The 24,713-nt window shown below is 40.6% G+C and overlaps 1 protein-coding gene across 4 annotated transcripts in view; it reads right to left on the reverse strand.

Annotated features, from left to right (window-relative positions):
• Positions 1-24,713, reverse strand: part of SLC22A15 (solute carrier family 22 member 15) — a 122,613-nt gene that overhangs the window by 35,534 nt on the left and 62,366 nt on the right. Inside the window, exons 9-12 of one of the 4 annotated variants that reach the window (XR_013447967.1) lie at positions 19,486-19,606; positions 17,951-18,023; positions 14,979-15,167; positions 13,369-14,238 (exon numbers count right to left, since the gene is read on the reverse strand). Coding sequence is in view for 2 of the 4 variants with exons in the window: in XM_078072567.1 (XP_077928693.1) it covers positions 14,588-14,695; positions 14,979-15,167; positions 17,951-18,023; positions 19,486-19,606 (491 nt within the window). In the remaining 2 variants the exon portion in view is untranslated. The other 3 variants (XR_004923910.2, XM_036113347.2, XM_078072567.1) reach the window with 3 other exon arrangements.

Raw genomic sequence — 24,713 nt, forward strand, 5'->3', positions numbered from 1 at the left:
CAAAAGTAATCCCAAAGGGCACCCTAGAGACAAGGAAAACTTTTCCATCTCTTCTATGAGATCATAACTGGATTTGGCCCCTTAATGAGGAGTCTGAATCTTGACAAGCTTCTCAATCCATATTATTGACTGACAAATGTATTCCTCCACTCATTTAATTCTGGAGAAAAAAATCTCAATGGTTCTAAAATACAATAACTAATTAGAATCTTTCTTAACATGGTCTGCCTGCAGAAGGAGCCCAATCAAAATGTCTGAGCCTTTGTCTAAAATCAAGAAGACAAGAAACAACAGGTGTTGGTGAGGATGTGGAGAAAGGGAAGCCTTGTGCACTGTTGGTGGAAATGTATACTGGTGCAGCCACTATGGAAAACAGTAAGGAGTTTCCTCCAAAAACTAAAAAATAGAAATACTATCTGATCCAATAATTCCACTATTGGGTATTTACCCAGGGAAAACAAAACACTAATTCAAAAAGATATGCACCCCTATGTTCACTGCAGCATTATTTATAATAGCTAAGACATGGAAGCAACCTAAGTGTCCATTTGAGACATGGATGGACCTAGAGGGTATTATGTTACATGAAATAAATCAGACTAGAAAGACAAATACCATATGATTCACTCATAAATGTAATCTAAAAAAATAATGAATAGGGGTGCCTAGGTGGCTTAGTTGGTTAAGCATCAGACTCTTGATTTCAGCTCAGGTCATGATCTCGGGATCTTGAGATTGAGCCCCTTGTCCAGCTTTGTGCTGAGCGTGAAGCGTTCTTGGGATTCTCTGTCTTCCGCTCTCTGTCCTTCTCTGCTTGTGCTCTCTCTCTTTCTCAAAAAAATAAATAAAATAAAAAAGTAAAAATAATGAATAGAAAAACAAAAAGCAGAATCAGAACTATAAATACACAGAACAAACTGATGATTGCCAGAGGGTTGGGCCAAATGGGGGAAAGGAAAAGGGAGATACAGGCCCCCAGTTACAGAATGAGAAATCACAGGAATAAAAAGCAGAGTCTAAGGAATACATTCAGTGATACTGTAATAGCCATGTAATGGGACAGATGGTAGCTGTACTTGTGATGAACACAGCATAATGTGTAAACTCGTCAAATCACTAAATTTTACACCTGAAACTAATGTAACATTGTATGTCAACTACACTCACCCACACACACAAAAGTCTGAGTCTTGGTTTCATAACGATTCTGCCAGAGTCTGTTCTCAACTTACTGTTCTTGCCCTGAAGCTTGTCCTGAAACAGTCTTTGAAAGAGAAGTGTCCCCTTTCCCTTGAATTAACTCTTTCACAGGAGGCAGGCCAGGAGGGGTAATTAAGTGCATGGGTCTTGGCAAGAGACAAAAGGAGATCTAGACCTAGCACAGCCACCTACTAGCTGTGCCCTTGAGAAACTTACTGAATGACTCCAAGTACATTATCTTCACCAACAGAGGAGGGATTATAAACCTCCCTAAGAGAGTTGTTCTGAGATAACCATAGAACGTATTTAACATGATGACATGGCGCATGGCACTTGATGCATGAAGGTTGCCATCCCCACTGCCAACATTATCAGCAAATAGCCCACGGAAACATAAGGCCTGGCTAAAATCAAGAACCCTGCAAGAATCATGGTAGTATAGCAGTCCCTAAAGAAGTGAAGTCAGATGATCCAGGCTTTGCCAATTATTAGTTGCATGACGTGGGAAAGTTACTGACTGGAGCCTCAGTTTTCTCATCCATAAAATGGAACCAATAGCATACACTCCATACTTTTCTTCTGAGGATTAGATTTGCCAAGGAATATAAATTTTTAGAACAATGCTCAATACGTGTTATCTCTTTTAACTTAGAACCTAGAATAGAATGCAGCATGCAGTAGATACTCAAAATATTTGATGAATAAATACATGTGATTTTTTTTTCCTCCTGAAATAATCCCTGGAATTCTAGAAACTAGTTAAGGAAATCTTTAGATGTTTTGTGCACATCTTCCTAAGATAAACTTGAAGCTATCTGGGGTGGTTTGAAATGCTTGAAAGGAAACTGAGACACACAAAGCTTGGGTGGCCACTCCATTTCTCACTGGATGCCATTTTATGACACCTTGTCAACTAAACTTGATTCTATTCTTATACTTAACTCAAATACTTTGTTCCACAAGACCAAACCAATACAAACTTCACTCCTTGAAAAAATTTTCCCCCAAATTCTCAGCTGCCTCCCTAGATCTATCCCCCTTCTCCTTATCAGCCGACTCCTTATCAAGCCTCATCCCTCTCCAGATGGACTGGATTGGGAAGATTATAAATTCTTTCACTGTGAGAAATTTGTCTCTGCTTGAAGATGTTTGGGAAGCTATTTACAAGTTAATGAATAGCTCCTTCTGGGATGTGGCAGACTGGAGAAATAAAGACAACTATTTATTGTCCAACCTCCCCTTTAGGCTTTACTCCCAGTTGTTTTCAGGTATGTATTCATTCCTCTGACAAAGCATTCCTCTGATAAATCAAGGGTGACCTATATATTAGTCAACATATAAGAGTCAGCTTCTCAGTTACCTAGCAAACAGAAAAATCTAGACATTGATTCAACTCCTAATGATTTTTTTTTTTTTTCTGAATGTACTGATCCTTCAAATGCCAGGAATCAAACTGACACCATTTCTAAATTTTTTACATTTCCATTAGATGAATTATTTTAGGAGACTTGAATGTTACAACACTGATGGTTTTACCAAAAATTCCTTAATTTAGGAATTAAGATAATACATTGCCTCTCTATGGGGGCAGGGGAATGTCCCAGTTAAAAAAAATCACCAAACTCATTTATTCTGTAACTCAGTAGGATGAATGATATTTCAGTAATAAGTCTATAAATACATGGACAAGATTTTTTTTTTTTACCATACCATAGACTATATTCTCTATGCTGTACTTTAAATCCCCATGACTTATTCATTCCATAACTAGAAGCCTGTAACTCCCATTCTCCTTCCCCCATTTTACCCAGCCCTCTAGTCCCTCCCCTCTGTCAACCATCAATTTGTTCTCCATATTACAGGGTCTGTTTTTGCTTTTTGTTCATTTTCTAGATTCCACATATAAGTAAAATCATATGGTATTTGTTTTTCTCTGACTTATTTCAATTATCAAAATACCCTCTAGGTCTACCCATGTTGTTGCAAATGACAAGATTTTATTCTTTTTATGACTGAGTAATATTCCATTGTGTGTGTGTATACACACACACATACACCACATCTTCTTTATCCATTCATCTATGGATGGCCAGTTAGGTTGCTCCCATATCTTGGCTATTGTAAATAATGTTCCGAGTGCCTGGGTGGTTCAGTCAGTTAAGCAGCTGACTCTTGATTTCTGCTCAGGTCATGATTTCAGTGTCCTGGGATCGAGCCCTGTGTCTGGCTCCTCACTCAGCGGGGAGTCTGCTTCAGAATTCTCTTTCTTCCCCTCCCTCTGCTCTCTCTCTCTCTCTAAATTAAATAAATAAATCTTTAAAAAAAATAATGCTCCAATAAAAATAGGGGTACATATATCTTTTTGAGTTAGTGTTTTCATTTTTTTTAGGTAAATTCTCAGTAGTGAAATTACTGGATCATATCGTATTTCTATTTTTAATTTTTTGAGGAATCTCTATACAGTTTTCCACAGTGGCTGCACCCATTTGCATTCCCAACAGTGCACGAGGGTTCCTTTTTCTCCACAGCCTTGCCAACATTTGTTATTTCTTGTTATTTTGTGGACAAGATTATTTAATAGTCAACCCTTCTTTGCTTACTTCCATTTTCAAAATAGACATCTCTTGTTAAAGGGGATCATTTTCTCTCTGGAATGTATTCTATTCCTTTTTTTTTTTTTTGGAATGTATTCTGTTCCTAATTCTAATTTTGTACAAAATGGTGAGATTAGGTAGCAAGAAGGTTAAAGTGGAATGATGGTCTTTCTGGTTATCTACAAGTAGCTTTTTCAGCTAAGCAATCCATAGACCCTTCTCAAGTTAATTTTGGGGAAGAATATCCGTTTGGAGTACATTACTTGATAGACCAGTTAAGCTAATCTTGACTGTCTTATGTCTGGGCATTCATTTAAAATGTTAAATTCCTACCGTGTCACAAATACTGTGCTAGTTCTTAGTTACTAAGATGAATACGATACAGTCCTTGTTTGCTTTTGAATGCAGTGTAGCAACAGAGTTGATGTGGAGGAGTGGTGAGATATTCATGAATTCCTTCAAATGTATTTGAATGCCTAGGATGGGGTCCAGTGCAATGAGCTAGCATTTAGTAAAAACAAAAGAAAGCCATGTACCTGGTTTTCATAGAGCTTATGGCCCATGAGCGGCCAAGGGAAGACATCATCATTTATTAAATTATACAATAAGTACTATAATGGAAAAGTATAGGACGCCCAAGAGCACACAACCAAGGTAGAGGTAATAATAGAACTGATTTTGATAAGAGACTGCTGGAAACTGTGAAGACACAGCAACAAATAAAAGAAACAAAGTTTTAGTAGCTTTAAATTCTTTTGTTAGCAGTCCATTCTTTCAAACTATAAGTTAAAGACTCCAGGCTTAGCCAACTGGGTCAATAAGATCAACAATAAATATACATTTGAAGCTGTTACCCATGGTCTGGGTCTGGCTTCTTCAACAATGATGAGGTTATTCCATAAAACTTAAAATTATACACTAATGAGCCAGCAGGTCCTGTCTGACTACTTGGGATTCCTTGACAATGCACACTTAAAACACCTGTGATAAGCTACATAATTGCCCCCAGACATCCACATTCTAATCCCCAGAACCTGTGAATGTTACCCTTCATGGCAAAAGAGACTCTACAGATGTGATTAAGGTAAGGATCTCGACATGGAGAAATTAGTCTGAATTATCTAGGTGGGCCCAAGGTCCTTATAAGACAGAAGCAGAAGATCAGAAGTAGAAGGCTACGTGGCCACAGAAGCAGACATTGGAGTGATGAGGCCAGGACCAAGGCAGCTGCAAGAGACAAAGCATGGAGTTGTCCCTGGAGAATTCAGAAGAAACCAGCCCTGCCGACATCTTCACTTCAGCCCCTGAAGACTCATTTTGTGATCTGACCTCCAGAACTATAATAGGATAAACTTGTGTTGTCTAAGCCACTAAGTTTGTGGTAACTTGTTAGAGCAACAGGAAACTAATACAACACCTTATTACTTATGTCAACAAAAAGGACCTCGGGAGTCTTAATGCAGTTAATGCAACTGGCATTTCCTTACCACTGGTCTTTTCTGTTGCCATTTTTTCCCATAAAAGCAAAATACTCTTCATTCTCCTCCTCTCCCTTCATTATAGTGTCCATTCAGAGGAAACCATAATGGAAGGATTAATTACAATAAGTAATATAGGAAGATTACTTGAAAGTGAACTACTGCTCTCTGCCAGTTTTCTTCCTTATAAACTTGAGAATTACTCTCCAATCTATGCCGTGCTAGAGGCAGGCATGTTATAGACATAATGGTTCATTTCAGATTACAGTTTTTCTATTTGTTATTATTGAGATTAGTGTGTGTGTGTATGGGGGGGAAGACATGAGGCTTTAAATTATTTGCTGATGACAATCAATCTTAATTGCCTCAAAAAGGATCAGAAATGTGGTGAAATGCCGTCCTTGATGTTACCGATATGTCTTCAGTGCCCACTGAAAGAATTGGTGTGGGGAAGGGAGGGAAGAGAGGCAGATCACACTCCAGTTGTAGACAGTGTAAGACATGTTCCAGTCTCTTCTTTTATATAAACATTTACATGCATAAACATATAACTCGATTGTGCTGCACAATTAAGTGGATGCATGCCGCCTGCAATAGCAAATAGGAAAGCAAGCATCCTGTAATATGAAATGCATCTATAATCATTAAAGTGTCTCTAGGAAGCAAATGAATCTGTTGTATTATCACCTGCAAGAAAAGCTTAGCTTCCATGATTTTAAAACCCTAATGATCTGATGTGATGGGTATTCACCAACGCTCCAGTGCCTCCCAGTGCTGAGTAACTCCTGACTCTCTGGATCCACTCCTCACCTGCGCTGAGCCCCAGAAGGCTGACCTGTGTCCACTGTTATCAGCGGGCTTTCTTTCTGACTCCTCTTCTGTGGTTTCTGCGAGCTCTGCTCACATCTTGGTAAATCATTCATTTATTAAACTCTCCTCTGAGTTGAGTGTGTCTTTTTTGCCCATCTTACACAATCATTTCATTCAATTTCTTGAAGTTATATTTTGAAGGAAATCAATTCCATCAGAATCTATTCTCTTCAAAATCAATTGTTCTGTGGGGTCTAGACTGAAGTTATTTTAATACTAATTTGGCTACATCTGCCTTTGACATTTTTCAATAAATAAGTAATTTCTTCTAAACTTTATACGACAGAGCTTTAGGGTCTCAGCTGAGAAGACGTCTAAATGTTTCCACAGAGGCAAAGCTCATTTTCAAAAGAAATTTCACCCTATAGAGAGGAGGGATAAATGAGAATAACAATGAGATTTCTCTATTTTTTTGCCACAGAGTATCAATAGTCTTGACTGTAAATATGGCATAAAAAATATTTGAATCTCTATAATTAGCAAGTACTCCAGTCGCTCACTAAAGAATTTAACCATGAAACGACTCTGATCTAGCAAAAACTTGCCAACACTATTTTGTTCAAGAATGTGGAGCTCTGCCCACCTCAATACATAAAACTCCTGTTTCCTTCCATTCTCTGAGTATAAAATTGTACCTATACATTCCCCTACTAAAGGTATTTAATTTCATTGTTTTACTACAACTACAATGGGCATTTTATACACATCTCCTTGCACACATGCACTTGGCAAGTATTAAGGCCAAAACTAACCTTATCAAGTTTCACTCTTAAGTTCCACGTTTTGACCTGCTTATGAATTGTGAAATCACGTTTTGTGTCTTTACCAGCATTCTTTTCATTTTCAAGTGAAATAAGATAGAAAATACAAAGCAGTGTATATACAAAGGGTAAGGATTATCTTACAAAACTTTGTTTTTTGGGGCACCTGGGTGGCTCAGTCGGTTGAGCGTCTGCCTTCGGCTCAGGTCGTGATGCCAGGGCCCTGGGATCGAGACCCGCATCAGGTTCCTGTTCAGCAGGAGCTTGCTTCTCCCTCTCCTCCCCGCTTGTGATCTCTCTCACTCTCTCTGTCACTATCTCTCACAAATAAATAAAATAAATAAAATCTTAAAAATACTTTGTTTTTTTATATTAATGGATATGTATGCAGATGTGTGTACCATGTATGTCACAGTGTAAAACGTTTTACTTATAATGGGTTAGAGTCAAAATATCTGAAAACTGTTCTGTGATACATAGAAGCAGTTTCTGTGTCATAGAATATGCACATTTTCAACCTATTAACAAGCCAGTTGATGAATAAACTTCTGCTTCTATGACGATGTAAGCGAATTCCTTTTTCTTCATAACTTTAAAATTCGATTTTATAACTTCCCCCTCAATCTAATGTATTTTAAATTATATCTTAATTTTGTTTCAATTTACATTTCTCTGACCCTCCAGTGAAGTGGAGCATCTTTTTTTTTTTTTTTTTTAAGATTTTATTTATTTATTTGAGAGAGAGAGAGCGTGCAAACAGAAGCAGGGGAAGTGGCAGGCAGAGGGAGAGGGTGAGAGAGAAGCAGGCTTCCCAACGAGCAGGGAGCCCGATGCAGGACTCAATCCCAGGACCCCAGGATCATGACCTGAGCCGAAGGCAGGCGCTTAACCGACTGAGCCACCCAGGTGCACCATGGAGCATCTTTTCATCTGTGAATTGCCTAACAATATTTTTGTAAACTTCGTATTACTTTCCTTTCTGATTTGCATTTTTTAAGAAAAATCTTAAATGTTATTAAAGGTCACACATCTAGTAAATGACAGGGTTCTGATTTATACCCAGGCAATCTAATTATAAAGTTCTTACTGTTTTGCTTGTAATCCACTAAATAAGGTACATTTTTATTTTAATTTCCAATTATTTGTTGCTAGGACATAGAAATACAATTGATTTTTACATATGGACTATATCCTATCACCTTGTTTAACTTTCTACACCTGTACTTTTTTTTTTTAGATTTATTTATTTTGGAGAGAGAGTCGGGGGGGGGGGGAGCAGAGGGAGAGAGAGAGGGAGAGAATTTCCAGCAGACTCCCTGCTGAGCGCAGAGCCGGACATGGGGCTTGATCTCACAACCCTGAGATCATGACCTGAGCCAAAATCAAGAGTCAGACGTTTAACCAACTGAGCCATCCAGATACCCACCTTGTACAACTTTTTAGTTGTAGTAGTGTTTTTGTAAATTTTTTAGATCTTTCTATGAGGTGGGAGATGTTCCCTCTCCTCTATTTTCTGAAAGACTGTGCAGAATTGGTAACATTACTCCCTTGAATACTTGGTAGAATTCACAAGTAAAGCCACCTGGGCCTGGAGCTTTCTCTGTGAAAAGGTTTGTAACTATGACTTCAATTTTTTTCAAAGATAAAGGCTATTTAGATTACATATTTCTCCTTGGGTGAGCTCATAGTTTGTGTCTTTCAAAATATTTCTCCATTTCATCTAAATTGTAAAATTTACTGGAATAAAGTTGTTCATAATAATGTTTTATAACCTATAGGATCTTAGTGATGTCTATGCTTTTATTCTTGATGTTGGTAATTTGCTGCACTTATTTTTGATATATTCTGAGTATTAATCCTTATCTCTTACAGAAGTTGCAAATACTTTTTCCTAACTTACTGCTTTTCTTTGAACTTTGTGGTATGTTTAGTCATACAGAAGGAAATTTTAAATTTAGATATAATCAAACATATCAATTTTTTAATGACTTGTGATTTTCACTTTTTGTCTGAGAAATCCATCTATCCCACAAAGTCAGTCATAAGAATATTCTTCTCTATCACTTTTTTTTTTTAAGATTTTATTTATTTTAGAGAGAAAGAGAACATGTGCGCACGTGTGTGTGGGGAGAAGAGCAGAGGGGTAGGGAGAAGGAGGAGGAAAAAATCTCAAGCAGACTCCACGCTGAGTGCAGGGCCCAATGAGGGGTTTGATTCCCTGGAGATCACGACCCCAGCTGAAACCAAGAGTCAGATGCTCAACCGACTGAGCCATCCAGGCACCTCTCTCCTATATCACTTTCTAATAGTTTTGAAGTTTTACTTTTTTCCATTTAGGTCTTTAATTCACTTGGAATTTATTTTTGTTATGGTGAAAAGAAAGGACCTAATTTTATTTTCTTTGATATGGAAACCCAGTAGTTTTCACATCAGTAATTGAATAGTTCATTCTTTTCCTACTGATTTGTGATGCCATCTTTGAAAAGTGCCAAATTGTTTATATGCTTGGTCTTGTTCTGGGATCTCTATTATGTTCAATTTGTTCTACTTGTCTATTGCTGCACCAATACTATAGATTCTTTATAAGTTCCGATATCTGGAAAGTCAAGTCCCTCTGCTTGCTCTTAATTTTCAGGATTGTCTTGAGTTTTTTTGGATCTTTACTTTTCCATACGAATACTAGAATTATTTTGCTAGGTTCTATGTTAAAATCTTGTTCTATCTAGGTTCTATCTTGTTCAATCTACGTTCTACCTAAAATCTTGTTAAAATTTTAATCGATGTTGCCCCTGTCAATGTTGCTGCTGAAACTGCCTCAGCAAAACCAAATGCCTCTGTCAGCGTGGACCCCAGCTGAAAAAAAATGACACATCACAAGTATGGCATCCACATCACTCCCACCTTCCAAATTCCAGCTGTATCTGACTGATAGGACACTAAATCACACCCAGAAGCTTAGCTGCAAGAGACTTTGGGAAATGTACATTTTAGCTTTAAAGACTTTGCAGTACAGAGTAGTGAACAATGGACTTCACAGTATGGGTATTAGTGGGTTATGAAATCAATTTAGTGGGTCACAAATGGTATTTAAAAAAATGAAATAGAACAGAATATAAGTTATCAGTGTGCCTAGCAAGAATAAGTATTGTTTCAAAGAAGTTTTATATATATATATAGTTTTATATATTTGTAAAATTTTATTTATATTTATATATATTCATAAATCTTTATTTATATATATAAAACTTCGATGAAACAATACTTATTCTTCTTTTTTTTTTTTTAGATTTTATTTACTTATCTGAGAGAGAGAGACACAGTGAGAGAGGAAACACAAGCAGGGGGAGTGGGAGAGGGAGAAGCAGGCTCTCCGCTGAGCAGGGAGCCCGATGTGGGGCTCTATCCCAGGACCCCGGGACCATGACCTGAGCCGAAGGCAGACGCTTAACGACTGAGCCACCCAGGCGCCCTTATTCTTTTTTTTTAAGTAGTCTTTCCACCCAAAGTGCAACTCGAGGGGCGCCTGGGTGGCATCGATTTCAACAATGCATCATCTTTGCATTTTTCTCTAAAAATATTTTTTTTTTTGAAAGATTTTATTTTTTTTTATTTGACAGAGAGAGACACAGCGAGAGAGGGAACACAAGCAGGGGGAGTGGGAGAGGGAGAAGCAGGCTTCTCACCGAGCAGGGAGCCCGATGTGGGGCTTGAACCCAGGGCCCTGGGATCATGACCTGAGCCGAAGGCAGACACTTAACGACTGAGCCACCCAGGCGCCCCTCTAAAAATATTTTTATAGTTACCTATTGTGCCATGACTCCTTAACTTTGCTACAGCCCCTGTCCCACATACCATCCATAATTTCTAGCAGATTCTATATTTGCCCAGTTTGTCAAAGATGCTTCTATACATCCTAACACATTCTTTAAGAACAACAAATGTCTATGCTTTGTGATTCTTTATTAAATTAATAAGAAGCCAAAATACCTGCACTTTAATTAAAAAATTCTCTATAGATAACTTTCCAATCTCAGAACCAATGATCTAATAAGAATTTGTAATGGAAGAGTAAGTCCTATTGGAAAGCTGTATTTTAATTCTGATATGCAGGTGCCTGGGTGACTCAGTTGATTAAGCGTCTCCCTTCAGCTCAGGTCATGGGATCGAGCCCCCATTGGGCTCCACGCTCAGCAGGGAGTCTGCTTCTCCCTCTCCCTCTGCCCCTCCCCCGCCCCCCCCACCGCTCGCTTTTGTGTGCTCTCTCTCAAGTAGATAAATAAAATCTTGAAAAAGATAGTAATTCTGATATGCTAGTGACAATTATTTCAATGTTTTTGTTAAGAATATAAATCTACTGGGTGCCTGGGTGGCTCAGTCGGTTAAGCGTCTGCCTTCGGTTCAGGTCATGATCCCGGGTTCCTGGATTGAGTCCCACATCAGGCTCCCGGCTCAGTGGGGAGCCTGCCTCTCCCTCTCCCTCTGCTGCTCCCCCTGCTTGTGCTTTCTCACTCTGTCAAATAAATAAATAAAATCTTAGAAAAAAAAAAGAATATAAATCTACTAACAGTACCTTCATCAATTTGACCTCCACAAAAATACCTGCCCAGATTATATTCACTTAAGCAGTGCCTCAGAAACTTTCATTTGCTTCTTATTTGTTGTATTTTATTTGCTTATTTTTAAATACTAAAGAATGTCTATATTGCTTGAAAGCAGCCAAATGACAAATATTGCATTTTCAATGGGCACTGGTTTTAACTCACCAAATCAGGAAACTACAACACTGTTTCTTTTAACATATTGGTACCAAGGTTCTGGACAAGCTGTTCTAAGACCTTTGACCCTAGAAACTGGGGGTTTCTTATGTGTCTTACATTTTTCTTGCTGTTTTTGAGGAGAAATTTAGTTTTGAATAAAAAAAGATGCTTTTTACAAATCATTTGTACAAATTATGTTCCCTGTAAATTAAAAGCTTTCCAGTCATTTAATCAGTGCAAATATACACACGTACACGTTCTCTATAATCACTATTCTTCAACATTTAATATCAAAAGGAAAAAAATCTCTTTATAAAAGGTGGTAGAACGAAAAAACAGTAAATATTAAACTTCACCAAAGGACCATCTAGAAAGAAACAACGACCTTATCAGTGACACACTGACTCGAGCAGTTGGTAGCCTGCCTGGCCTTATTAGGCAACATGTATAACCCCCTTCCCTTTTTCCACCCCACAGCTGGGGAAGCAGGAGACCCAGGGATAGAACTATTTATTTAGCCAGAGGCAGAGGGAACCCCAGTGCCAACAGAGAGATGGATTCCCAACTGGTCTTCAGTTAGAAAGAAGCCATCACACTGGTTGCCTCTGGGTGTTGGGCCTATGGGTGATAGATATTTTAACTTCTAGTTTCCAAATTTTCTATAATGGGACGTATTACTCTCATAATGCAAAGAGTGCTCTAACTGACCAAAGAGCACATATATGCTAGTTCAGTGTTTTATTTTTAATGCCCAACAACTAAGAAGACCTTCCCAGTGTCCTTGTAAGTTCCTCCTCTCTTCCTCTCCTGGTCGGGGGCAGGGTGTCCATCTGCCAGAGATAGACAAGCAGGATTCCACAGTTTGGGGGTTTGGGTTGCATTTGCCTGGGATTTATAAAAATGGTACTACAAGGAGTTCCACAGTTTTCTTGATGGTTAGAAACAGTAATATTTATTAAATCCTTATTGTGTCTAGGCCCATATTCTTCTGGGCATAGCAGGGAGAAACAAACAGCAGGAGAGATGGCCCTTATTTATGAAGAGCTCAAAATATCATCAAGGGCATAAAAGACATAAAAATACTTTAACAAATACAAAGGTACAGACTGATAAGAGTGCAAACCAAGAGGTTAGCATGGAAGAGGACGGGAAAGTGTCAGAGCCAACTGGGGGTGATGCCTCCAAGATTTCCAGAAGCAGGCCCCATGACATCTTCTCTTTACCTCCAATGCAACTTCTCTTTCTCCCAGAGTTAGTAAAATGGAAATTCTGAAGACACAGAAATGTTCCTTGTTGGGAAAGCAGCCTAAGGCCATATTGCACAAACTTGTTGATTCCAGGGTAATACTCCTACTTGAGATAGCATTCAAGTTTCAAGGGAAACAGGTATTTCCAGCATATGATTTTAGAAAACTTAAGTGTGACAGACTTATTTGAAAGTTGGCAGTACTTCATGAAAAAAACCACATTTCCTATGAAATTACTTGCTTTTCACTCTGACTACAGAGGCAGGGACTGATCTAGGATCAGAAGTGTTCAAGTTAATGGTTGCCCAAGTGCCTCATTGCACAACGCCGAAAACAGAACAAACAAAAACCCGTGACAGATCATTTTCTTTTCTTCCTTATAAAAGCTGCCCCCTTTCAAGTGCCCAACATGACTGTCACTCTGCAACTGCCCTCCGCCTTCACAAAGCTTCATTCCTTACCGAGCACGGTTCTGAAGTGAGTGCTGGTACTGGAATCTGAGATGGACCAGTTTCTGGAGACGCACGCAGGTCTGAACTGTCAAAGGGAGTGGACAGGGAACTGCAGCCACACCTCGGGCTCTCAGAAAATCGCTTCAGTACAGTTGGCTTTTCCTAGGCGATCGTCTGTGGGACTCAAGGCACGAGGAGCTCAAGCCAACCCTGAGCTTGGGAAGCAAGGGGTGGACAGTTAGGGTAAAGCTGGAGGCCTTGGGCCACATACAATCACCTCTCAGCGCTTTTCCTCTGGTAAAAAACTGGAATGCGAACAACAGCCGGCCTCAAGAGATTCCTGGTGAGGCATAGATGATGGGGGTAGATGTCAAATATGGTATTAGGATGAAATCTTAAGGATGGGTTATCTTATCCCACTAACGAGGTGAGAAGGAATTTTACATGTCTGCCTTTAGGTCATGATCAAGGATAAGCAACACAGTCAGACTTCCAGAAACAAATTAGCTTTCCACTCTGGCATGCGGATTTGAGCTATCTGGCCAGAAGTCATGGTTCGGAAATAAACCTGAATTGTGGACTAACGAACGACTGTTCCCTCAGTACCGTGATGTCCTCACTCATGAAATCTCTTCTCCACCGTCCTTTGTGCCTGAAAAAAAATGAGCCCATGCTGAGGACCTTCCATGCATGTTCAAGCCTGTGCTTCTACAACTCTTATGTTTCCTGGAAAAGCCTGCCTTTGCCAGAGGCAAGGAGATCATCTGCTTGTGAGGGGGGAGCCGGGGCTCTTCACTTAATCATCTGGGTTTCTTCATCTGCATCGAAAAACTCCTCTTCCTCACTCTCACTGCCTAAAGTGTTGTCCTTGTCTGCAGACTGAAAGGGGAAAGGAGAACCAGAATGGTCACATGATGCCATGACATTTCTAAAATGAACATTATTAGCTAGCACTCAACCCACAAATGCATTTTTATGACATCTCCCCTAGATTTCACCCTAAAGTGTTCTACTGGCCACCTTCATTTCTCTAAAAAACCAGTTGCTATTAATCTCACACCTCTGTTTTCCAACAGTTTTGCTTGGTTTTATTAAATCTAACCAGAACATTCTTCTGCCGCCCCCCAAACTATCATCATCCCAAGAGGTACCTCTGAAAGATTAAGAAGACTATGAAGACTGGGGCGCCTGGGTGGCTCAGTCATTAAGCATCTACCTTTGGCTCAGGTCATAATCCCAGAGTCTTGGGATGGAGTCCCACATCGGGCTCCCTGCTCCACGGGAGGCCTGCTTCTCCCTCTCCCCCTGCTTGTGTTCCCTCTCTGGCTGTGTCTCTCTGTCAAATAAATAAATAAAATCTTAAAAAAAGAAAAAGAAGGGGCGCCTGGGTGGCTCAGTTGGTTAAGCAGCTGCCTTCGGCTCAGGTCATGATCCTGGAGTCCCTGGATCGAGTCCCGCATCGGGCTCCCTGCTCGGCGGGGAGTCTGCTTCTCCCTCTGACCCTCCCCCCTCTCATGTGCTCTCTCTCATTCTCTCTCTCTCAAATAAATAAATAAAATCTTTAAAAAAAAAAAAAAAAAAAAAAAAAGAAAAAGAAGACTATGAAGACTATGCCATACCTGTGGCGGATCCAAGGTCTGTAAAGATAATGCTTCCTCCCCCAGCCTCCGATATGAATACACCTGAAGGTCGGAAAATGTCTCTAGCAATGGGCTGTTAAGGGTTTCCGGCAATAATAAACTCAGGAGGCCCGAAGTCAGGCCGGTGGCTCCAAAGACAATGAAGGGTAAAGACCACTGCACGTATCTCTGTGGGGGCAGGGAGTAGAACAAAAACATACAAAAACTCGGTATCCATTTCCCAGCACGTGACATCAGCAGTCTTATGTCCGAGGCATGGCCATGTTTACTATTCCCACTAGCATACACAATAAGCCACTTCCTTCCCCATGGAGAGTTACCCTGGAAAATCATGGAGTGGTTGCTCAGGCACGCAGAAGCGGGAGTGAGTACACAGAGAGGTGGCAGAGGTATGTGGATCGGATCGGAAGAAGGGGGGTGGGTACTGCTTTCACTGCAGGCAACTCGCTTAGAACACAGGGATCTCCACATACTCTTCGCTTGGGAGACACCTCAAATACTCGCTCACCATAAACTTTAAAGTTCTCCACACTGGAATCAGCCAATCAGTATGCTCGCTGATTCACGTAGCACTGAGTGAGGGACAGGCAGGGCTAGTAGGGAGAGAGAGGGAGGGGGCTCCCGTGATCAGGCTCACAGAAATCCCCAAAATGTGGAGGTGTAAGGAAACCAGAGATAAGGGAACACACCAGACCGCCCTGCCCTAGGTGTCGGAGGAGGGGGGTCTTTTTTTATGACAGTCACCTGGGACCAACAGAGAATAACCAGACCCTAAAAAAAGTAAGCCATTAAAGATGTTATCACTAGTCCTTACACAAAAGTGCTATCAGTAGAGAAATTAAAAAGATTTAAGTTCCCTGGTTAGCTTTCAATAAAAGACCAATCCTAAAAAAGCCCTCAGGGGCGATCCTGTTGGGGCCCCTCTCACTGCTGAGAGCTTTTTTATTGTATCCTTGCTTAATAAGAACTCTATCCCTTTCCTCACTCTCCTTTGTCCGGGAGATTCATTCTTTAACTCCATGAGACAAGAACCTCGCTCTCCCGCTTCAGCAACATGCCCGGAGGACGGGGTTAAAGTTACGAACACCCCAAAAAGAAAAAGAAAACCCTAAAGAACCCTAGCACATCCGTGTGATTTGAAAACTACCTGAACACGGTGATACAGCTTTGCTTCAGAGATCCAACAGACATTCTCAGGAAAATTTACAGTTTCTTGAAAAACAAACTGGCTCAAAGATAATGACACAGAAAACTGTGTTGCTCTCGAGCCACTGGGGTGTTACTCTGGGGCCTTTCTGAGCTGATCAACATTCTTGAATTCCTGTATAGGAGTTGCTTAGCTTTATGCTTTTCTCTTTGGGGCTTCCAAATTGTGTGGATAGGACCACTACTAGTTAGGATACCCTCTGCCTGATTTTTCAGAAGTAAAAAGATGATGGACAAAGTGGGACGAGGGATGGAGGTGGGAGGGGAGAATCTCACTTCTGGAGCCCACATGCAAACACAGGTCCAACACTGTGGGTGTGCTGCTGGATCAAGGGGGACACAACACTCTCATCTCTTCTCAACTGAGCAGGAATAGAGGCATAGTGCTAGGTATTCTAATGTTCTAGGACAGCCATCGAGATTCGGAGATCTTTAGAGATAAACCCTTAATGTCCACACACTTTGCAGAATGGAACTAATTTATATTAGAGAAATGGTCTTATAGTGTAAAATTAAGCACGAAACATGGAAAGAGATACTCATGAAAAGGAAGTATACTGCAAGTCAAAGACAGACGGACGGACGGATGGGAGGAAGGAAGGAAGGAAAGGAAGGAAAAGAAAGGAAAGGAAAGGGGAAGGAAGGAAGGAAAGAAGGAAGGAAAGAAGGAAAGAAAGGAAAGAAGAAAGAAAGAAAAAGGAAGAAAGAAAGAAAAGGCCACAGTGGCATTTCAGAGACATCCTCCTGTACTAGTGAGACAGGGAAACCAAAGGGACGCTATGAGAGAAAAAGCTGGTTTTCCCTTTGCTGCTTTTCCTGCTTCTCCTCTTGCTAGGACCTGCACTCCCAGCCCACTTTACACATGCCTTGTAACGCAAATCGCATAGAGGTCCTTCTTGTAAGAGGCCAGGGCTTAATGATTTCTCTAGAATAGATAACATCTAAGGAAGGACCAGGTGACAATAACCAGGTGAAGCTATCATATGCGCATTCCAGACCACTGGAGACATTCTAGACATCTCCACGCCAAGACACCTTGGCTCCAAGGAATAACACCGGGGCCCTTGTCTTTGTACTAAGCCGTTCCTGGATGCCTGGATGCCTGAGAGGACACGTACACCAGACCACTCCCAACCCCATGGACAAAGATGAGACTCCTTCCTTTCCTTTCTGAGCCTCCCAGACCTGCCATTAGGTCTACCCCCTTTCTTTTGACTAAGACATTTAGGAAACGCTAAAAACTTTTAATAGACACACTGCTAGGCATGTTTCTCTTCTAATTTTCTTGAGTAAGTGGTGTGCCTTTGGGCAAGTTACCTAACCTGCTTCTGCTGATTTCTCATCTTTAATAGAGGGCAACAACCATGCCCACCTCACATGGTTCTTGTGAAGCTTACTCGAGATGATATGTGTTGAAGTGCTCAACATGGAGCCCAGCACACTGCAGAAGCTTAATAAATATTCACTGACTGGCTAACTGATGAATGGAGATAGGAAGGGGCACACTGGCATTAGCTAACTCTCCAGTGAATGCAGATAAACAAACACGCGGAGCCTCGGGGGTAAGAGCATCCTGGGTCCAAGCCCATCTGCCCTGAGGGATATGTAATCTAAAAGATACAAGGTTCCCATGCGGGGCAGGCTGATCTTAAGTGGCAACTGTTCATTACCACCTTCTACTCAAAGGCACAAGCATTTCCAAAGCAGAGAATCCAGAAAAACAAAACTAGGAGGTACAAACCAACCAGTGAGGGGATGAAGGGGGCAATAATCCCACCAACTCGGGAGAACATAGAACAAGTTCCAAGCCCAACGTTCCTGAAAGGCATAAAAAGGGGGGAAAAAATCAGTAAGTTCTGGCAGGGGCGGGGGAGGGGGGGAGTGTAAAGACCCTGTGGGACAATGGGCCTGTAATAATAAATCCCAAGGTGGAGGAAGCATGAGCAGTGCTGCCTGCTAGAACATTCTGAGCTCCTGGAAATGTCCTATAACCACACTGTCCAATGTGGAAGCCTCTAGACAGCTATTAGCACTCGAAATGGGGCTAGTGAGAACGAAGAACTGGGTTTTTCATTTGCTTCATTTTAATTAGTTTAAATTTAAATAGCCACATGAGGCTAGTAACTCCCATACTGGACAGTGCAGTTATTATAGAGGATGGTTGTAGAAATGACCATGCGAATGTTTCTTGTCAAATGTTCTTACGGGTTTTTGTGTGAGGTTTCCTATGAATTGATATACCCATGAAGAGCCAGGCCTTTATGATCTGAGAAGTCTGCCCATTTATTTAAATTCAACAAATTGATGATTCAAGGGTCAGGCGTATGACTAGGAATTGAGCACATATTCTCAGGAGACCAGGAACGTGACCTACGTGAGGAGTACGGACATGCAAGAGGTGAGAGGGGGCGGGAATGAGAGCGGTTACAGGTGGGGTGGCCACGCAGCACCCTCTCACCCCAGCCTAATTGTCAGCAATGGCAAAATGGTCATCCTGGCATCACAGCTCGCAGCCAGAGAAAACAGGTCAGAGGAACAATTAGGAAATGACCAGCCAATCACAGACAGCCTGGGAAAAACTGGAGGAAAAGGGACTTAAAATTAATAGGCAGAAAGAATCATTCAGTTTGCACGGATGAGGGAAACATTTGGAATGATCTCTGCAAAGCCTGGGGAAGTGCTGAGCCAGGGAGCTCCTGCCCGGCCCTCAGAGGCAGTTCTAAGAAGACTGAGCTTCATCCCTGCCCTTCCCATCTTGTTTTCAGACTTATTTTATGAGGGGAAACTTCAGAGTATGTTCTTTTTGATAGGAGCATGTCCTCCTCATTAGAAACCACATTTAACAACTAATATGGAAACCTCATCATCACTTCTAAGTGTAATTATCTTTTTAACAATGTGTATATTCTGAATGAAAATGTAGGTCCTGTGAGAACACGGACCTAGTCCCCTTGCCTGACATGTGCCTGACACAGGATGGGTGACTGAATAAATCCAATCCGCTGAAATCAAGATGGCATCCGAGCACTCTTTGGGTGATGGGATGTGTTCAGTGTAGAGGACTTCCCTCATGATTTACACAAGGGAGTTCAGCCCAAAATACAGCTACGTTTTCCTCAGCCAAGTGGGCCGAGTGTGGTCTACACAGGCAGTTTCTGGGCTTAGGACTGCTTGCTGAATCGTTGCTGGCCCACACTAACTATGGTCCTGGTGAAACGAGAACCATCCCTCTGCCGCTGCAAGCGTCTACAGCAAAACATGCAGGATGTGTGAGGCGCACCTGATGACTGTGGGGTACAGCTCAGAGGTGTAGATGTACACCACGTTAAAGGCCGCGCTGATCGTCAGCTTCCCGAGCAGAGACAAGGAATGGCTGTTCACCACGGCAAACACACCTGTGTCTGAGGAGGACAAGGGTAACACTGTGAGGTCCTTCAGGGAGAAAAACACCTTTAAATGACTCACTGAATTCTGAAGGAGCCAGAGGCATGAATAGTGATCTCAAATGGTGAGGAGGTAGTGTTATGGAATACACATTCAGAAGGTTCAGTGAGCGCACACAACACACCGGTGTCTTGGCTAGCCCTCCGACATCTTCCACAGTGGTGGTCATTGTGGGTGATTAAACTCGCTTCCTCCTCAGTGACAGAGCTCTTGGAAAACTGTCCTGTAGTAAAGCAAGCTTCATGGGGATGGTAAGTCTCATCCACCATGGGGCCTCTCCTTCCCAACCTCATTCAACAACCAGTGATGTGAAATGGTGGTTAGCATGACAAGCTCTGGCGTGTTCGGGCACTAAGGATGACGGATGTAAGAGGCAGAGGGGAGGTCCAGGAAAACGACTCTCTTCAGTGTGTGTTTCTTAGTGTTCCATTGGAAGATAAGGAATAATCCCGCTAAATGACTACCAGAGGGTATAAATCATTAATGTTCTTTAAAGAACGAGACTCTAAATATGGAACTACTTTTAATCTTTCTTCCTGCCCAACTTCTTACTTGAATTACTAATCACTAATGATATTTCAGTTTCTTAATGTTATGTCTTTACATAAAATGCAAAAATACAGATTATGGCAGTTCATTTCCCTATCAAAAATACTATCAATTATCCCATGGTTCTTTCCTTTATTAACATTTTTCTCCCTGGGATCTTGCAATGCAATTACTCCCTTTCAAACATATTTAACCTCTCCCTTCAATAACCCACTCGACTCTGCTTTCAAAATAACAATTTCTCCTTCTAAGGAAAAAAAATCTCATTGACTCTGTGGTACTTTCCCCCTTGACTAGCAGACATCTTCAATGAGGGACCAATCCTCCATTTCCCCAAATACACCTGCCCTGTAGCTCACTACAATCTGGCTTCCGATAGCATGTTCTCCTCAAAGTCCTACTCTTGAAGGTCAACAGCGAGGTCCTAATCGCCAAAGTAATTGCCTCTCATTCTCCTTGACATTTCTGCCAAATAGAATACGCTTGTCCCCTTCCTTGCGGCTGCTTGCTTGGCTCATAGAAACCACTCTTCCCTTAAATAACTCAAAAGCAATATCCTTTCCTTCCTTTGACCTCCACTGTGCCTATTCCCTAATCCATTCAACTAGCACGCTTCAGACACACTCCTGGAGCTGCTTCCTTTTCTATCTTGTCTGCCCCAAATACATTTCGAGTTACTTCAGGCTAAGGCTGGTATCCCGTTTGTATCTGTGCCCCGCACACCATCTCCCACAGGACAATCCTCCGCGGTGCTTGCTAAATATTTGTTGAACAAATAAGTAGAAGGACTACAATAGGGATTAATTTAGTGAAAAGAATCGGTGTTAATGCTCTCTCAACTTCTAAGGAGGGGGGCATTTAAATACTCCACCCTAAAGTATGCTTCAGCTTCCCTGCTTGACTATGAAATAAATCTTCTTCTACTTTAAAGATGGTGTCCCAAACACAGTGGCCCAGACACTGCCAAACCCGACCATCTGGGGCTTTCTCCTCTTCTGCCAGGCTATTTGGAAGAAGATGCTAGCTCTTTTAAGTACTGAATATATTATTTTAAGCCATGAGTGCTTCCGGAAAAAGAACTCTGCCTTTCGGCGTTTACCCCAAGATATATGTCTGCACTTGAGATCTAACAATCTCTTCCATTAAACCAATAACAAGGGCAATTCTTCAATTATTTTCCAGAAAACTCGGTGTGTCAGGAAAAGGTATTTGGTAGCCTCGAAGCAAACAGGAATATGCACATTTGCTTTACTGCAGATGATCTCTGGGGCTGTTTTCAACCCGTACGGGATGGCATCTTTCAGAACTGTATAGTGACGCTCTATAACATCTTTAACAACAGGTTAGGGGATTGCTGTCCTGAAAATTGAATTCAAATGGCATGCCACAGAAGGCTTTTATCCAAACATCCACAAGATCCAAAGCTGGAAGAAGCCTTTCACGTGAAGCTCAGGACGGTTCCAGCTGGAAGCCCTTTGGGGAGCGAGGCTCCAGCCGTGTACCCACAGAGCACTCCCATCGGCCTAACACCTCATCAGATGCTTGAAACTTCTCCCCTGCATTCCTGACAATGGAGTCTGCAGTCACCACTTGAACCTTGCGGAATCCACCTATCCCCAAGTAGTCCATGTCAATTCAGACAGTTCTGTTTATTAGAAAATTATTTCTTATCCTTTCTGGGGCTCCTGCCTGGGGAGCTGTTGGGCTGTTGGTCATCCTGAGTCAATGTTCAGGAGTGCCTTGCAGCCACTGGGCTGGTTCCTTTGATTCCTGACTTTGGCTCTTTATCTGAAAATAAAATCAGATATTACTGGCTATTACTAGCAAAAGTCCGAAGTGACTGTTTAAAAAAAAAAAGTAATTTAAAAAGGAAAACTAGGGGCGCCTGGGTGGCTCATTAGGTTGAGGGTCTGCCTTTGGCTTAGGTCATAATCCCAGGGTCCTGGGATTCAGCCCTGTTTCAGGTTCTCTGCTCAGTGGGGAGTCTGCTTCTCCCTCTGCCCCCCACCTCGCCAATTTGTGCTCTCTTCCTCTGCCTTCTTGTGCTCTGCCCCCCGTCAAATGAATGAATGAATGAATGAATGAATAAATAAATAAATAAACTAAAATCTTAAAAAAAAAAAAGGAAAACTAAACTCAATTATCTTTGAAGGGAAAAAAAGATAATTCTCAAAACACTTGTACCCTTCAAAGCACTAAATTCAAGAGGTTATAAGTTTATTCCAATGATGAAGCTGTAAGGACATCATTTTTGGTACTAGCTATCTAGAAGTTTTCTCAGAGCCCATCTGAGGGTGCCAGAACAAAAAATCTCAGTATGTTATAGTCACATTTCACTGACCCCAAATAGTAAAAATTCAACTTAATCAACTACTTCATTCACTGGGTGATTATGGCAAATTTTTGATTTCTCATGCATTTTTAATACAGCAGTATGCCCTCTGCTGTGATACACAGGTGGGCAAAAAAACCTACCATTCATTTGCTTCCCCCCTTTTTTAAAAGAAAAATACCATATATGCACAAAGTTCTGTCACTATAGTTTCACCATTTCCAAAATTTCACATGAATGATATAATTCAGTTTGTAGACTTTTGTCTCTGGCTTCTTTTAGTTAGCATGAATGCTTTTGAAATTTATCCATGTTATTGTGTGTTATCAGCAGGTCACAGTTCAATCCTTTTTTTGTTGTTGTTGTTGAGCAATATTTCATTGTACGAATATGTCACAATTTGTTTATCCATTCCTCAGCCGATGGATATTTGGGTTCCTTCCAGTTTTGGGCTATTATTAATAAAGCTACTATGAACATTTGCATCAAAGTCTTTGTGTACATCTGTGTTCCTGCTTCCCTTGGGTAAAGGTGAGTCATATGGCAAGTGTATGTCTCCCTTTTAAATAAGCTGCTAATGTTTTTCAAAGGGTCTGTACTATTTTACATTTCTATCGTGGGATATAAGAGTTCCAGTTCTTCCTTATCATTGCCAATGATGATATGGTTGGTCTTTTTAATTTCAGCCATTCTATTTTTTTTTTTAGACTTTATGTATTTGAGAGAGAGAAAGAGAGCATGAGCAGGGAGAAAGGACAGAGGCAGAAGCAGACTCCCCATTGAGCAGGGAGCCCGACATGGGACTTGATCCTAGGACCCCGGGATCATGACCTGAGCCCAAGGCAGGCACTTAACTGACTGAGCCACCCAGGCACCCTAATTTTAGCCATTCTAATAGGTGCACAGTGGTATATCTCCACTGTGGTTTTGATTTCCATTTCCCTAATGTTAAATAATTGAACATCTTTTCCCATGCTTATTGACCATTTTCTTATCCCTTTGGAGAAGTGTCTGTTCAAATCTTCTGCCCATGTTTTTTTCTCATTATTAAGCTGCAAGAGTCCATTCTATATTCTGGGTACAAGTCCTTTATCAGGTATATGTTTTGCAATTATTTTTCTCAGTCTGTGCCTTGCTTTTCATTTCTTTAATTATGTCTTTCAAAAAGCTAAAGTTTTTAATTTTGAAGCCTAAGTAATGAATTTTTTTCGCTTTGTGCTTTTTTGTGTCCTATTTAAGAAATCTTTGCCTAAACCGAAATCACTAAGATTTTTCTCTTACATTCTCTTATAGAGCTTCTATAGTTTTAGCCTTTACAACTGAGTCTCCCATTCATTTCGAGCTAATTACTACATATGACACGACATGCAAGTTGAAGTTAAATTGTTTGCACATGGACATCCAATTATCCCAGCACCAATTGTTGAAAGATTCTTTTCCTCATTGAGCTGACTTGTCATCTTTGCTAAAAATCAATTGACTGTGTGCATTTTTCTCTATGTATATTATAATATAAAACATTTTTAAAAGGTGATCAAAATCTCAGGCCCCCTCAAAAAATAAAATAAAAATCAACTGACCATATGTGTGGGTTTATTTCATACTAAATTCTATTCTATTATCTATATATCCATTCCTATCTGCCAATATCATACTATCCTGATTAATGTAACTTTGTAGTAAGTTTTAAAATCAGGTAAGTCCTCCAACTTTATTTTTCTTGATAAAAGTTATTTTGGATATTCTAGATCCTTTACATCTCCATAAAAATTTTGGTATTAACTTGTCAATATCTGTCCACAAAAAAAAAGTCTGTTGGAAATTTTACTGGGATTGAGTGTGCTGAAGGGAGACTGATTTGGGGGAGAACTGATGCCTTAAATAAGATCTTTTACCCTGAGCATGGTAACCTCTTCATTTATTTTATTATTATTATTACCACCAGTTCCTTTATTTAGTCTCTTCTTTGATTTTCTCTCATCAATGTTTTATATTTTATAGTTTTCTACAGGTCTTAAAACATATTTTGTAAAATTTATCCCTAAATATATCACATTTTAATTTTATTATAAATGGTATTATTTCCTTTCAATTTTAAATTGTTGCTAATATATAGAAATAAAATTGTGTCATATGACTCTGTGAAACTCATTTATTAATTTAGTAGATTTTTTTGTATATTC

Source organism: Halichoerus grypus, chromosome 5 (genome assembly GCF_964656455.1).
Source record: "Halichoerus grypus chromosome 5, mHalGry1.hap1.1, whole genome shotgun sequence".
NCBI lineage: Eukaryota > Metazoa > Chordata > Mammalia > Carnivora > Phocidae > Halichoerus > Halichoerus grypus.